Source organism: Martes martes (assembly GCF_963455335.1).
Source record: "Martes martes genome assembly, chromosome: 11".
Taxonomy (NCBI): domain Eukaryota; kingdom Metazoa; phylum Chordata; class Mammalia; order Carnivora; family Mustelidae; genus Martes; species Martes martes.
Genome location: NC_137899.1, coordinates 54,004,537 through 54,019,966, shown reverse-complemented (window position 1 = coordinate 54,019,966; position 15,430 = coordinate 54,004,537). Strand labels below are relative to the sequence as shown.

General features: G+C 35.7%; 1 protein-coding gene across 1 annotated transcript in view; it reads right to left on the bottom strand.

Moving 5' to 3' along the window:
* The window catches only part of ITGB8 (integrin subunit beta 8), a gene marked incomplete at its 5' end in the record, with an annotated part of 75,577 nt that overhangs the window by 12,172 nt on the left and 47,975 nt on the right, over window positions 1-15,430 (bottom strand). The window contains 2 exons of the mRNA XM_080818837.1: window positions 3,143-3,232; window positions 7,129-7,224. Of these exons, the coding sequence (XP_080674963.1) occupies window positions 3,143-3,232; window positions 7,129-7,224 (186 nt within the window). The remainder of the gene's footprint in view (window positions 1-3,142; window positions 3,233-7,128; window positions 7,225-15,430) is intronic.

The window sequence follows — 15,430 nt, the reverse complement described above, 5'->3', positions numbered from 1 at the left end:
CACCCGGCCCTCTGTTCAGCAGGGAGCCTGCTTCCCTTCCTCTCTCTCTGCCTGATTGTGAACTCTGTCTGTCAAATAAATTAAAAAAAAAAAAAAAGAATTATCTGCCTGATATGGTCCTGTAAATTCTCCAAGAATGGCCTATGATTTTTGTCAAGTCCCTGGGGCTTCCTGTGTCACATTTGTTCTAATCCTTAATACTAAAATGGGACCACTTACTAGACAGAAAACCATTCACTCATTTATTCACTCATTTTTACAATTATTAAAAAAATAGCTATGTAAAGTTTATCATGTATCAAACACACAACAAATTTCTTCCAGCATAGTCTCTGGTTCCAAAATTTCTAACTACATTAAATATATACTGAAGATCTGTGTGTATTTTATCTCATAAAACAGTCTACCACATGTAAAAATCCTTAACTTAAAAACAAAAAAGATGAAGTAATATACCTAAGGAAAGAGTGAGTAGCAGGATATGAAGAAAATTTTTTTTCTATTGGCTTCTAATATTTTACTTGAGTAAATTTTTATCTTCAACTGTATAATTGATAAAGAGATGTGTGCTTACTGACTGATAATGGACCATGGTGGTAAATCTAGAACAAAATACTTATTTAAATCAGTAAATTTTATTTGGATTCAATAAGACTCTATTAGCCACATTTTTAAATCTCCCAGAGAGCTCATCCATTGTAATCACTTAATTGAACATTCTCAGCAAGCCAACAGAAACTTGTAATGGTATATAAATGGTCTTGATAGGGTGATGGTTTGAAAGATCATAAGGAAATTCCCAATACAATGAGTATTTTCAGTTTGCTTTCTGGAGTTCTTTCTCTTGAGAAGTTAACCTTGTTATACTAATGTTTTTCACTTAAGCAGGTGTAAAGACAAATGTCTAAAAATTTTGCCTAGTTTTGAAATTTAGAAATTAGGCTCAAACACAACATTAAGTTTCCTTTTTAATATCTAACAAGTATGGAGGCAGATTTTTTTTATATACAATTCTGTTTATACTCAATATAATTTATTTTTCATTTCTTAATTTCAGCTTAAGTTATTTTGTCATGATTTTTATTTAATCTTAATTCTAGTGGCAGTGCTGATGTAAAGATAAAAACAAAATGCAGTCATATTCACCATGTACTAAATTTATGTGTAATTTTATAAAATTCTTAGAAAGGAAATGCAAAAAATTAAAAGTTGGAATGAAATATTTTTATTCTTTTTCTTCAATGAATTATGAATTATTTCTGTTCGACTGTGAAGACAAAATAATATTTCAGAAGAATTCTGAAAATATATGTATATGTTAAAAAAAAATAAAAGAATCACAACCTAAGGAGATTAATTAGCCAGAGTAAGTCTAATTGGATTTGCTAGTATTTTCCCATTGTTTAAGGTTAATCAGAACTGCAGTTAGCTAAGGCATTGGATATCTATCCTGGGCAAATAAAAAACATAAAACCAAATACTGCTGGTTCCCTTTCCACTGGTACAGTCTGACACACAGACAAGTTTGTCAGTTTATTGTTTGGCATTTCTTGTCTGGAGTAATAAGTGGGTTCATACAAAACTAGGGTGATTTCACACATTCCTTCCTTATTTTGATTATTCCTGGGAACAAACTGCAAAGGCGAATGAACTGTACACATTTGATCCTCCTTGATAAGAAGCTCCCCCAGTCCTAATATTCTTTTGTAACAATGAAAAATAAAAATAATTAAAGATGGTCTTCCTTATTTTCTCCAACGTAGTTTTCAGACATTGAACAATTCCTTGGCAAAAACAAAACAAAACAAAAAAACAAAAACAAAAAAACCTCACACGATTTATTTTTCTTTTAAAAGATAAAGTTTAAACAAGTTCTTCATTTTCTATTCCGTGTCTACTTCCTGACTTTCCCTTTTGTGCTCAGGAGAAGGCAGAGCTGCACAGAGAAAATGAGAAGAGAAGCCTGAGGTTTCTCATAAGGCTTGGGCTACTATGTACACTATTCATCTCTACTGTGTAAAAAAGAGAATCAGAGAATTTGGGAAGTGAGTCTTTATCAGTGATCCATAAGTTCAAGGTAGAGTAAAGCATATCTTTGTAAAAAAAAAAAAAAAGAAAAGAAAAGAAAAAGGAAAGAAAGAAAAAGAAAAACAGGTGTTACCACACAGAAGGAAGTACCTGGGGCCTAGAGTTAAGAAAGACCTGGGTTCTCGTCCTGATCTTTTTGCTTCTTTTACCCTTGGTTAGCTTGCTTAGCTTCTTTGAGGTTCTATAAATACAAAATGGGAGTACTAACATCTTCCTTATGGATTGGTTGTGTGGATTAAATGAGGTCACAAACGGAAAGTAATTGTTTCTCAGTGGTATTAATGTAACAATCAAGGATGCCTGGGTGGCTTAGTCAGTTAAGCATCTGCCTTCAGCTCAGGTCATGATCCCAGGGTCCTGCGATTGAGTCCCACATCAGGCTCCCCGTTCGTTGGGGAGTCTGCTTCTCCCTCTCCCCACCCCCACACCTGCTAGTGCTGTCTCTCTTGCTATCTCTCTCTCTCAAATAAATAAAATCTTAAAAAAATAAAGTAAAAATCACAATTATTACAACATCTTAACAAAGATTATTCTATCCAGGAATGACCTATGCTGAGAGAGCAGATGTTTCTGTAAATCTTTGCATTTGGCACTCACTCTTGATAGACTAGGGACAGCGTACAACTGTCAGTTCAATAAAACAGTATACCTCTTAAGGTGATTCTTTTAATCAAACTAATTTGATAATATTGCTAAAATAACTTATTAAACAATCAAGTAATTTATCTAAGAGACTCCAACAGAGTCCTCTCAGTAATCTCGATACATGATTTGGTGACTTATTGAACATTTCATTTAGAAAAAAATTCAGATAGCCCGTAGCCTGACTTGAGTTTATTGTCAATGAGACAGTGAGGTGAAGAAAGCTGAAATGACTTTCCCAAGGTTACAAGGCTAGTTAGTGATAGAGCCAGGGCTAAATTCAGGTTTCTAATTTTTAACCTAATTTTCTGTTTATGATTCCTCTCAAGATGATAGGGTACTAATTTGTATCTTGCCATAGAAACTGGGGTTAAAAGTTTATATGAAAAAATTGTGTTTAATATATACATACCCGATAGGCTTCTACTACCAAATTATTGAGGTTTGCAGCCTTTGATTCTATTTCACCAGCAATGGTGCCAGGCAAGAGGGGTAGAAGGTCCTAGAAAACATACCAATAATATTTACTTAATGACAGTAGTATACAGTGGCTCAGTAATTAACAAATATTAAAAATTCTTAGAGTTACAGGTGGAAGGTGAGCCATTACATGAATGAAAAAATATAAGATACAAGAAAAATATAAGCAAGCAAGTAGGGCACCAGACCACATACACCAGACTACAGAGTCCAGAGTGCTCACCATTACACCATGGAACCGCCACCAGACTACAAATGGGAGTGTGTGTATTGTATGTGTGTGAGCATGTATGTGTCCACAAATTACATGTTGACCTAAAAACCCAATCAAAGTACAGACCAGGATTTCCCAAAGTAATCTCCCATGTTCCATGGAATATAGTTATCAAAAGTGTTGTGATGGCAAAAATTTTAGAAAGTTCTGCATATGGTTTCTTCCACATAGATACTCAAAATGCACACTTGCAAAGTAAAGGTTCAGAGAAGTCTTGGAAATGATTTAGCAGTATTTGCTGCAGCATTTCCAACATTTTCAAATTATAAAACCCTTTTCTCATGTAGCATATGTAAATATGAAGAACTACTGTTCCATAGAGTGACCTTTAGGACAAGTTGGCCCAGAATGGAGAAAAAAATCATTGTCACTAGTGGAAGCTTCATGGAGCGGGTATTTTTGGTGGATGTCACTGAACAATTATGGAGAAAACTCTAGGTATTCCTAGTGAGAAAATGAGAATTAGCAAAGGCTTAAAGGTTTACCTGAGATGAAGTAAGAAAAGAGAAGAAACCAATCTGACTGGAGGGAAGTCTGAATTTTTTTTTTTTTTTAAGATTTATTTATTGGAGCACCTGGGTGGCTCAGTGGGTTAAAAGCCTCTGCCTTCAGCTCAGATCGTGATTCCAGGCTCCTGGGATTGAGCCCCACATCAGGCTCTCTGCTCAGCAGGGAGCCTGCTTCCCTTCCTCTCTCTGCCTGCCTCTCTGCCTACCTGTGATCTCTGTCTGTCAAATAAATAAATAAAATCCTTTAGAAAAAATTTATTTATTTGACAGAAAGAGAAAGACACAGCGAGAGAGGAAACACAAGCAGGAGGAGTGGGAGAGGGAGAAGCAGTCTCCCCACCAAGCAGGGAGCCTGATATGGGACTGGATCCCAGGACCCTGGGATCCTACCTGAAGGCTGAATATTTTTAAGGAATCAGATTATGGAAAGTCTTAAAATCCATTTGTACACTCATTTTACCATACACAAGTATCATTAAGCTCCTGCTGTATGCCAGCCACTACTTGGACATTAACAATTTGGTATCTTAGGTAATAGGTAAAATGTATCACTCACAGATTTTTAAAAGGCACTTATCTAATCTTTATTGAATACCTATTATGTACCACTTTGGAGTTTCCATCCTTAAGGACCTCACAAGTATATCAATTTCAAAAAACAATATACACATGAAGTAGCAGAGATAATGCACAGACCCTGATGAGAGGGATCCCCAGCAAGCATTTGAGGGCTAGGGAATCTGTCAGGATTGTTTCCTGGAGGAGATGACTCATGAGCTGTATCTTAAAGGATGACTAAGAGTGAGCCAAGTAATAAGGGAAAGAGACTTCCAGGCAAGAGGAAGAAGTAGCAAGAACAAAGGCACAAACAAAGAGGGAGCCTGGTAAGTGTGTGTGCACAGGAGACTTAAAAGCATAGCTAGAGGGAGAAGTGTAAGGCAGAGAATGGGGGGGTATGAGAGGCAAGTAGGGACCAGATGGTCTCATATGCCACCTTAAAGACTTGATCCTTTAAATCAGAGAGAACCACTGGGATAGTTTGCTCTAGGGAGAACTTTGGTCACAAATTGTGATTTAATAGATCATTCTGCATCCAGGTAGAGGATGAATTTAGGAGACAGGTTAGGAGGCTGTAACAACCCAGATGAAGGTGGTTGATAAAAGTATCTCTGGGCAGCCAAAGTAGGTGACTGTAAAGACATACACAGGACTTTTGGCAGAACTTGTCAGGCCTTCTGAGCCTGTTGATTCATAGTTTTACATAATTCAATTAATAATAAACCTGGCTTATGGTTTTATCTATCAATGAAAATCTTTTTAAAGGACTAGGGAGAAACTGCTAAGCCAATAACAACAACAACAAGAAATAATACATAGCAGAGAAGGATGAGGCTAAAGTAGTAAAAAGCCACACAATAATAGGAAATTCACCTATTTTTTTCTATGCTGAAGTTGGTTTTTTTTTTTTTTTAAGTTACAGTCCCATTATTTTTTTCTTTTCAAATTTTTATTTAAATTCCAGTTAATTATCATACAGTGCAATATAGAATTCCGGAGCAAAATTCAGTGATTCATCACTTCCATACAACACCAGTGCTCATCATATCCAGTGCCCTCCTAATACTCATCACCCACTTCCCTCCATCAACCCTCTCTTTGTTCTCTATCTTTAAAAGTCTCTTATGGTTTGGTTCCCTCTCTCTCTTTTTCTTTTCACCCCTACCATATGTTCATCATCATCAGTTTTTTATTTCTTAAATTCCACATATGAATGAAATCATCTAGGTATTTGTCTTTCTCTGACTGACTTATCTCACTTAGCATTATACATTCTAGCTTGCTGATGGCATTACAAATGTCAAGACTTCATTCTTTTTGATGGCTAAGTAATATTCCTTCATATATATTTACCACATCTTCTTTATCCATTTATCAGTCAATGGACATTTGGGCTCTTTCCATAGCTTGGCTATTGTTGATAATGCTGCTATAAACATTGAGGTGCCCCTTTAAATCTGTATTTTTGTATCCTTTGGGCAAATACCTAGTGCAATTGTTGAATCCCGGAGTAGTTCTATTTTTAACTTTTTGAGGAACTGCCACACTGTTTTCCAGAGTGGCTGCACCAGTTTGCAATCCTGAAATTCAACCATTAAGCTGAGAGGCAATGAGCATGGGACTTAAGCTGTTAGGAAAGTATGGTCAAGTACATAACCTCTCTGAATGTGTTTCCTTATCTTTAAAATGGACTTTAAATTGGTCATACTTCCCTCATTGTTATGAGTATTACATGAATTAATGTTAGTAAACTCAGTGCCCGACAATAGTTAGTATTCAATAAATGGAATCTGTTACTTTGTTCACAAAGTAGTTTGGGGATTTAATTTGGGCTAGAGCCCTACTTCTGTGAATATTAATGGTTATTACATTAAAAAGGGGTTCCATGGTATACCAATCTGGAAATTGATTAAAGTTTCACTGAAGATTTCTAAGGGAAGAAGTGGCATGATTAAATAGTGCTTTCAGATGAGCTAGACATTGGTCAGGTATTGGGGAAATTGGTGTAGGGAACAACAGCTTTGTAGCTAATGGAGATAGATTCAAGCATTTGCTGAAGATGAAAGACAATGTAGTTTCTCCAAAGTATTAAAAGAAATAAGTAGAGCATTGGAAAGCTCTGACAGAGTCAGCCACTTCACTGGCTCCTCTTGTTTCTTTACTGGATGACCTAGACCAAATCTAGGTATGTTGTTACTATCGAAAATAAGCTGATGTTCCCCAACCCAATCTATTATAAGAATATGCCCATGGACCAGAACAGAATCAGGAATCCAGACATGAAAAGTGTAGTTGAAATGTGAACTATTTTTTCACCTGATAAAAATCTTCTCCATTATTGTCACAGTCAGTACCACACTATCAGTCCCCACACTTGGTTCTAGGTGTTACATAGATAGAATGTATATGTAAATGCTAATTTAAGACACTGTGTGGTATATATTAGTTAATACATTATTCAAATCAGATTGTACAAAGTACAGTAACTCTAGAATCCTCACCTGGGGTCTAAGAAGCATTCTGATTTCAACTATCAATGCAAACAGTTTAATTTTTATTTTTTGGGAATTAACGTACCTTATACCAATGAAACTGTTTTCCTTGAACTGCAAAGATGACATTAATGTTGTTGTCTATTAACTTTTCAGAAAGTTGGCCTAGTGAGGGATGTTCCTGCAAAGGATAATGAAAAAAAATAAGGGAGTGAAATATTGTAGCTCAATCCCACACATACCCAAACATTCATTATGAGGAAAACCATACGACTGACATAAAAATGTATTATGTTTGGAAGGATTATGGTTTTATTAGAGTCATTTAAATTAAAAAAAATAAGATCAACATCAATATATTAAGGATATTTTCTAGACAAAATCCCATAAAATCCTATAACTCAGAAAACTGAAGAGGGCTGACTCAATGTTGTGCGAAGTACCTCTTTAGATTAAATTTGGCCTCACAGTAGTAAAAGTGAAAGATAACGTACTATTCAGAAATAGAGACACATTAGTGACATTCATATTCTGAAATTTAGTAAAAAGTGCTGAAATGCAAATATATGCATGTATAAACATAAATACATAGATATTCAGTATATAACATGATACAGTATGAACTTTGTTTAAAAGCAGAAAACCCTGTATTCAAATCTGAGGTTGTCACTTTATGATAAAAATTCTATCTCAAGTCCATCCTCTGTAACATCTCAGTGGTTTTTGCCTTCCATGATTGCAAGCAAGATTAAAAAAATACTGATTGTATGTCATGTATTTAGTGCAGCTTCTTACATATGGTAGGTGCCCAAAACTAATAGCAATTACCATGATTTTTATTTCCAACAGCTTATACAAGGTGTATACAGATCTCTCAACTTATCAGTATACTTAACCTTTTGGTCATATGATATATTATAAATCTGTTTTACTTTGATAAATAAAATTTACCCACAGCCAACTGTGACTTCTTTGTGTTAGTGAGAAAGCTGGGGAAGAGTAGGAGAAAGGGTATACAATTTAGTAAATATGAGAAATCTGCCAACTATGGAATGGTATCTAAATTTAAATAGTTAGACATGGTACTTGATATTTTTTCTTTCTAAAAATGCTCTTCCAGAAATTAAAGTGATGACCTCAAATAACAACTTCATAATTAGACACTTCTCAGAGGGATGATGTCAAACTTCACCTGCAGTGGTCCTCACCTGTTCACTGGTGCTTAGTTGCATTAGCTAAGTTGCAAATAAGGATCATGTGACTGAGCCTAATTAGTATCATGTGATTCAAGCCCAAATAACTGTAATTTTTACTTCTCCTTTCACCTGTCAGTATTAATTGTGTTTTCTTTAAGGGGAAATTTTGCTAAACCAACTTGGTTAACATTTCTGTATTTGGGCAAACTATATGAACTTAGTAAAAGAGCTAATTTAACTAGAGTTTCTCTTATACCTAAGCTCTGAGACCCAAATATTAAACTTACATACATAGATATAAGATATAGCCTTGGGTTTAAAAATACTATCACTGGGGCACCTGGGTGGCTCAGTGGGTTGGGCCTCTGCCTTCGGCTCGGGTCGTGATCCCAGGGTCCTGGGATCGAGCCCCACATCGGGCTCTCTGCTCAGCAGGGAGCCTGCTTCTCCCTTCCTATCTGCCTGCCTCTCTGCCTACTTGTGATTTCTCTCTCTGTCAAATAAAAAATTAAAAAAAAAAAAAAATACTATCACTAACATGAGTAACTGCTGGGATCTGATTATCTGTGCCCTCCTCTCCAAATTCACATGTTGAAATCCTAAACTCCATGGTGATGGTATTAGGAAGTGGGCCTTGGGAGATGATTAGATCATGAAAGTGGAGTCCTCATGAATGGGATTAGTGCCCTTATAAAAGAGGGCCAATGGAGAAAGCCACCTTGCCCCTTCTACTGTGTGAGGTGGTGGAAATACTACAGCTTGAAGGTATCATGTATGAACTAGAAAGGAGGCTCTCACCAGATCCCGAATCTGCCAGTGCCTCCATCTTAGACTTCACAACCTCTAGAACTGTGAGGAATAAATTTTTATTGTTTATAAGTCACACAGTTTATGGACTTTTTGTTACAGCAGCCTAAATGGACTAATATAATAACCATAACAATACATTTTATTTCTTTATTTATTGTTCTGGTAGAAACAAATCAAATTTTCGTGATCATAATTTAAATGTGATGTAAAACTAATTTACGAAGGGGTTAAAGAGCTATTACCACATGGATTTGCATAAGAAAAATTCTGCCCGAAGCAATTCTTCAAGAATAAAATTTTAAAGTAATAGAAAATCAGTTCCCAAAATATAAATTCTGCCAGATGATTTCTTGTGCCTTGCTCCTAATACTATGTATACTCTTAAAATAGATTTATGACGGTTTCCATAATGCTAGTAAATTAAAGAGAACAAGTCAAGGAAGGGTAAATCTAGCTGTATTGGGAATAGTTTTTTTAATGGCAACAACTACTTTTGAAATATTTTGTTTTGACAAAAAAAAAAATCAGTTTGCCAAGCAATCCCCCTTAATTTTAAAAACCATTTGTATTTTAAGGAAAATTTAATCCATATGTTTTTTAACTAGTTTATACTTAACTAACATAAAATCAATATTTAAAGAACAGTCCAAAACATAAGCAGCTTTTGGAGCCTTCTTAATCTCTTTCCCCTTTTCAAAAACAGGAAATCACATTGATGAAAAGTACACAAAATTTAAATCTAAAAAGTTCTAGTTTGATCAGAAGCTCATTAAGAAGGTCAATTGGATTTTTAAATTTAAAAGAACACACTTTTTTAAACCCTAGGAAGAAATCTGTTTTAAGAGAAAATTCCAGCTACTTCGAGGCAGATTTGTTAAAATTACAAATGTTTAACAGATGTTTTAATAAACCACTGTTGACAGGAGAGCTGTGGATTAATGGCCATTTTTGAAGCCCCCTTCCCCTTTCCTGCATGAAGCATGTTATCTTTTAAATATTTTATCTTTTATGTCTTGTATTTCACTAGCAGAACACTCCCTCTCAGCCAGCTGTCCTTGTCTAGTGACGTCACTGCTTCTCATTTCTAACTCCCTCTCTGTCTAACCTATTACATATTGTTTCTCTAAACTCTGAAAATAATTAACAGAGATAACAAGCATTTCAGGGGCAAGAAGGGAGAAGGGAAAGCAATGTGCCAAGACAGCTGCTAGTATTTAAGGGTAAAAGGTTTCCTCTTACATTTTCTTCACCAACACCTTCGTGGTGACTTGTGGGAAATAACTTCTAAATGTCAGAAGGGAAGAGGAGGTAAGAAAGATTCACTGGGAGCAATTCCAGTTAAAGAGATAATCGTGTAAAGGTGTATGGGAGAATTTTCATAAGGTGCAGAAATAGTGACCAAAACAAGAAGTGTTGAAGATTCTCTTCATAAAACTGAACCTCATAGTAAAAATTTTTATAAGCTAATAAGAGAATTTGTAGTATTAAATATCATAGTAAGATGAAAAAACCCCAATGTCTTGTTAAATAAAGTACTCAATTATCTGGATAATTTTTTTATAGTTCACTTTTTAGAAGAAAGATAACATGAAAGCAGTCTGCTAGCAGAGATTTATTTAAAGAGAAGACTTTAAATTCTGTGTTGTCAGCCCACATCTTATTGCAATAGTGTATTTTCTATTTGCATAGTTGCACAATAGTAATCACATGGACAAGGGTTTCTCATCAGCGGCACCAATGACATTCTGGGCCGAGTGTTCTGTATTGTGGGTGCACTGTTCTTGTCTGGTGCACTGTAGGATATTTAGCAACATCCCTAGCCTCCACCTACTAGATGTCAGTATCTCCTGCCTTCCACAGTTGTTGTAACAACTAAAATGTCTCTGGAGATTAACATGTCCTCTGGGGGGCAAAATCATTCCAATTGAGAACCATACCAAGAGCAAGGGATCTGTGACCACCTGGGCTTTCATGCCTGATTCTGCAGTTACCAGCTATGGAACACTGGATAATTGTTGTGACCTTCCAGTGATCTAGTATCTGTAAAACAGGTATAAATACTAGTACCTACCTTTCATAGTTATGGTGGGGATTAAATGAGTTAATATATAAAAAGTCTTTTACTTATCATTCTGTAGTTATTAGATCCAGATTAATGGTGAGTGGGGGCTCATTCCTGATGTCACACTGCTTGGCATTTACCATAGGCACCACTATGTAGGGCTCTGTGACCACAGACTAATTCCTGATCCCTTTAGCACCCCCATTTTCTCATTCATAAAATGGAGGTAGTAGCACTTATCTATACCTCACTGTGATGTTGGGTGACGTTATATAGTGTAATGGGCAAATACTGCAGGACTTAACAAAGGGTAGTTTTCAAGAAAATACTGCTTAGTGAAAGACATTTGGAGGCCGTTACTAAAGGCTAGGTATTGAGCTCTGCTCGGATATGCTTTGTTTGACTTGCTTCATTTGTTATGCCTTTGTATGCGGCCCCTCACGTGCCTGAATCTGTAGCTCCTGCCAAACTCAGTATCATTGTAATCATGATACCCCAGTTGCTGAAGGATGGGGATCGACTAATAATTTTCGTAAATTTTTCAATGAAAGTGATTATAAAAAGTTTTCTGCTTAAATAGGATTGAACTGAAACTTGTCATTTAATGGGAACATTCTATATAAGTATTTTCATCATGTTTGGTTTTTATTGTGTCACTTTTGCAAACCATTATTTTTTTCAGAGTTCATTTCCAGAGTCAGTATAAAAGCAGTGCCAGGCTACTCTAAGCCTAGCCCCGGTGTTTCTGAAACCTTTGCTTTCAACTTAAAACAAAAAGTAAACTAAATATTGTTTGCAGAGATCACTCCCTGGCTATTTTTCTTTGAGCATGAGAAACCTTCAAATTAGGTCTATTCTGAAGTTATTATTGAAGTCATTACTGTTTTTATGGCATTTACAATTTAAAACAGTTGAGAGAGCAGTAAGCTGAAATCAGGCATTTTGTTAGTTTTTAAAGTTGTAACAATATTTTTAAAAATTCAACTGCATGTGGACTTAAAACATGATTTAAAACTTTCTGGGTGCATTCTGCCTAGGTGACATTTCCTTTACTTTCCTGATTGTGCATGTTAATAAAACTCAAAAGTGCTTAGTGAAAGACTTTTCTCTAAACTGGTCTTATCTCTTTAATTAATTTTAGAAGTTATGGTTTTATGTAGTGTTAAGTGGAGAAAAAAGTAAGAAATAAGGTGAAAAGTATTATTACATGCTTTAGGTGAGCCATATTAGAATTACTGTTATTATTCTCATAACTACATATCAGTGATTTCCATGAAACTAAATAAATACTAATTCCCTTAAAAGGATGGTTTTGATTTAAATGGTCTCTCCATTTGACTTTCAATAGCCATTGTGCTGTTAAACCTCAGTCTGTGACAAAAGGTAATAGACTTGGGGGGTTATTCTAGATTGGTTTTTCATTAGATATAGGATTCAGTGTCATGCAAAATTAGGACTACTGTGTAAACTTGGGTTTAAGAAGTACATCTTTAAGTATTCAAAACATTTAGAATAATAATTATTTGGGGAGGACTTCAGAGTTGAATAAGCTTAAAACTACTTTTTTTAAATGACTCTCAACTTAGCTTTCTTTCAGTGTCCATCACTCACATTCACTGGTTTTCTGAAAAGCAGCCAGTATTCAGTCAGTATGAAAACTGTGGTGCAGTGGGCAAGCTGGAGCTCTGAGAATCAAGTATCCTGGGAAGATGTTTACCCTCCCTCTCCACTTCAGCCATCCTGGATGGGTGTGATGATGCCGACTCTATCAAGTTGATAGGGAGACTTAATGAGCTAAGGTATGTGGAGGGTCCAGCAGACCATTTAGTTCAGGGTCAGTAGTAACAAACAGAAGCAGCCAGCGCAGCATCAGGTGAAAGTCCAGCAGTGGATTCTTGTATTAGACAGCTTGGGTGTGGCTTGACTGATATTTGTAGTATCTCAGTGACCTTGTGTAAATGAATCTGAGGTGTCTAAGTTTCAGCTTCCTTATTTATAACATGGGTTGTGGTGAAGACTAAATGAGCTAAAATAAACAATATACTCACACTGTGCTAACGCAAAATAAGTGCTCCATGAATTAACATTTTTATTAATATGTGTCCGACACAAAGAAGGTGAGGAGCAGAAAAAGAGAGACATTTAACATTTTCTGAAGTTATTTCTAAGTTATTTCTTAGTTATAGAGCAGCAAAAATGATTAACAGATCTTTTTACCAAAGACTCCTTACGTGGAATGTAATTGTCTCCTTACATGGAATGCTGTCTGATAGCAGCATTAATTATAAATGAGCCTCCCAAACATTTGAAAATGTCAGAAATAATCCTTAAAAGGAACACAAATAAATATAATAACTTATATATTATAAATATAATAACTTCTGTTAACTCAACAGTTTTATGGATTAAATTAGCCAAGTATCTTTGGGGGCTCCCTTTTTTCATCAGCAGTTCTGGAAAAACTGAATATAATTCCAAGTAGTTGAGATACATGGTAAAAAAGAAGGCTTCCTAGGGGAGCCTGCATGGCTCAGTCGGTTGAATGTTCGACTCTTGATTTTGACTCAGGTCATAATCTCAGGGTTGTGAGATCAAGCTCTGCCTTCAGCTTGGCCCTGAGCATGGAGTCTGCTTAAAATTCTCTATCCCCCTCTTCCTATGCCCCTCCCACTGCTCACATGGCCTGCTGTGCTCACTGGCTTGTACTCTCTCTCAAAAACAAAACAAAACAAAACAAATAACTTAAAAAAAAAAAAAAAAAAGAAGTCTTCCTGAATGGCTTACTCTAAGTGAATAAAATGTTAAACAGTTAAATGAGAAGTCACAAGCAGAATATTGACTGTTTTTACCCATCAGGAAGCAAAACTCTTTAGTAATGCCTAATACACCTTCTGCAATTCAGCTTCCATCCTCTAAGGTGGTGACCAGTTCGGCAGCTAGTATATCCAAATGAGGCTCAGGGGAGGGAGTGAACTATGAGGCCAGCAGTAGGGGAATTCTGAGGAGCTATATGATAGGGGGGTGAAGAATCCCTGGCCATAATATGATGAGGCACAAAAAAAAAAAAAAAAAAAAGGCTGAGTCCAAAAAGAAACACCAAAACTAAGCTACGAAATATGTTTAGGAGTATGGTAGGATTTTGCCTATTTGCATGTCTCTATCCAGAACAGAGAGTCACAGCAACTTTTGAAAATCCATTAGTAAGTGTTCATTACATGACCGGTGTGCTTCTTCCAAATATTTGCTCCTTGGCTCCCTTTTGCTGTTACTAGAGACCTTTGTATTATTCTTGGCCTCCGCCAGGGATGGGGTGAATGTTGTAAGGAAGGCTCTGAGTGAGGTGGAGGAGGAGCTGGAGGAGAGGTGGGGAGGAGCTTGGTGGGGAGACAGGTTGAAATTCCAGACCCTCAGTATTAATAGCCTTCTTTTACACTATTAATAATTTTTTATACAAATATCTACTGTTTTAGAAAGAATGCCATATTTTAAGCTGCCATTATTCCTGGATAAATTATAAAGCTATATTACTACTCAAATTTTTATTCTGGAACTTGGAGAAAAAGTAGCGGAAAATTAATTTATTCAGTAGTATAACATTATTTTCCAATTACCATATACTAATATATAATAATGTGTAAATAGAAACTATTTTAAATTATATCTCATTTATTCATGTGAACCAAATTATGTGCTTTATGTCTTCTATAAGTAAGACTGCAGCCAGGAAATTAGAGCAGAAATTATGCCAAGGACTTCAGCACTCTCTCTCTTATATTTTTCCCTTGAGACATTGTGGCAAAGATTTTAATGTAAGATTTGAACCAGCTCTGCTACTTATTAACTTTTTAACTCTCTGGCCTTAGTAAACTTAATTAACTACATTTATGCTCAGTATTTCTGTTGTTGTTTTTTTAAAGGATAATTATGACGACCCTACAGAGTTGCTGTGAAGATAAATTCGATCATGTCTGCAGTATTTGCTGTAGTGGTTTCAGTTAATAAATACCCAAAACGTGGTAGTTATTATTCTGGAATTCACATTGACCCTCATGAAATAACTATGTGTACAAATAGTAGAACTCTGGCCCATGTAATTTAGTCATATAAAAGGTCTTTTATCAGTTACTTCCTTTTATAAATAAAACCACCAGTATCTTAGACCAAAAAGCTCAGTCAGGTACCATTCAACATTACTGGTGTTGGCTGCTGGAAATGAAGCCAGGAAGCAAAGTGTTTGATTGCTTGTCTAACTTATACCATCTTAAATTCCTCTATAATGGCCAAATAGGAGAGAAGGGAGATCATTTTAAAATAAGCAG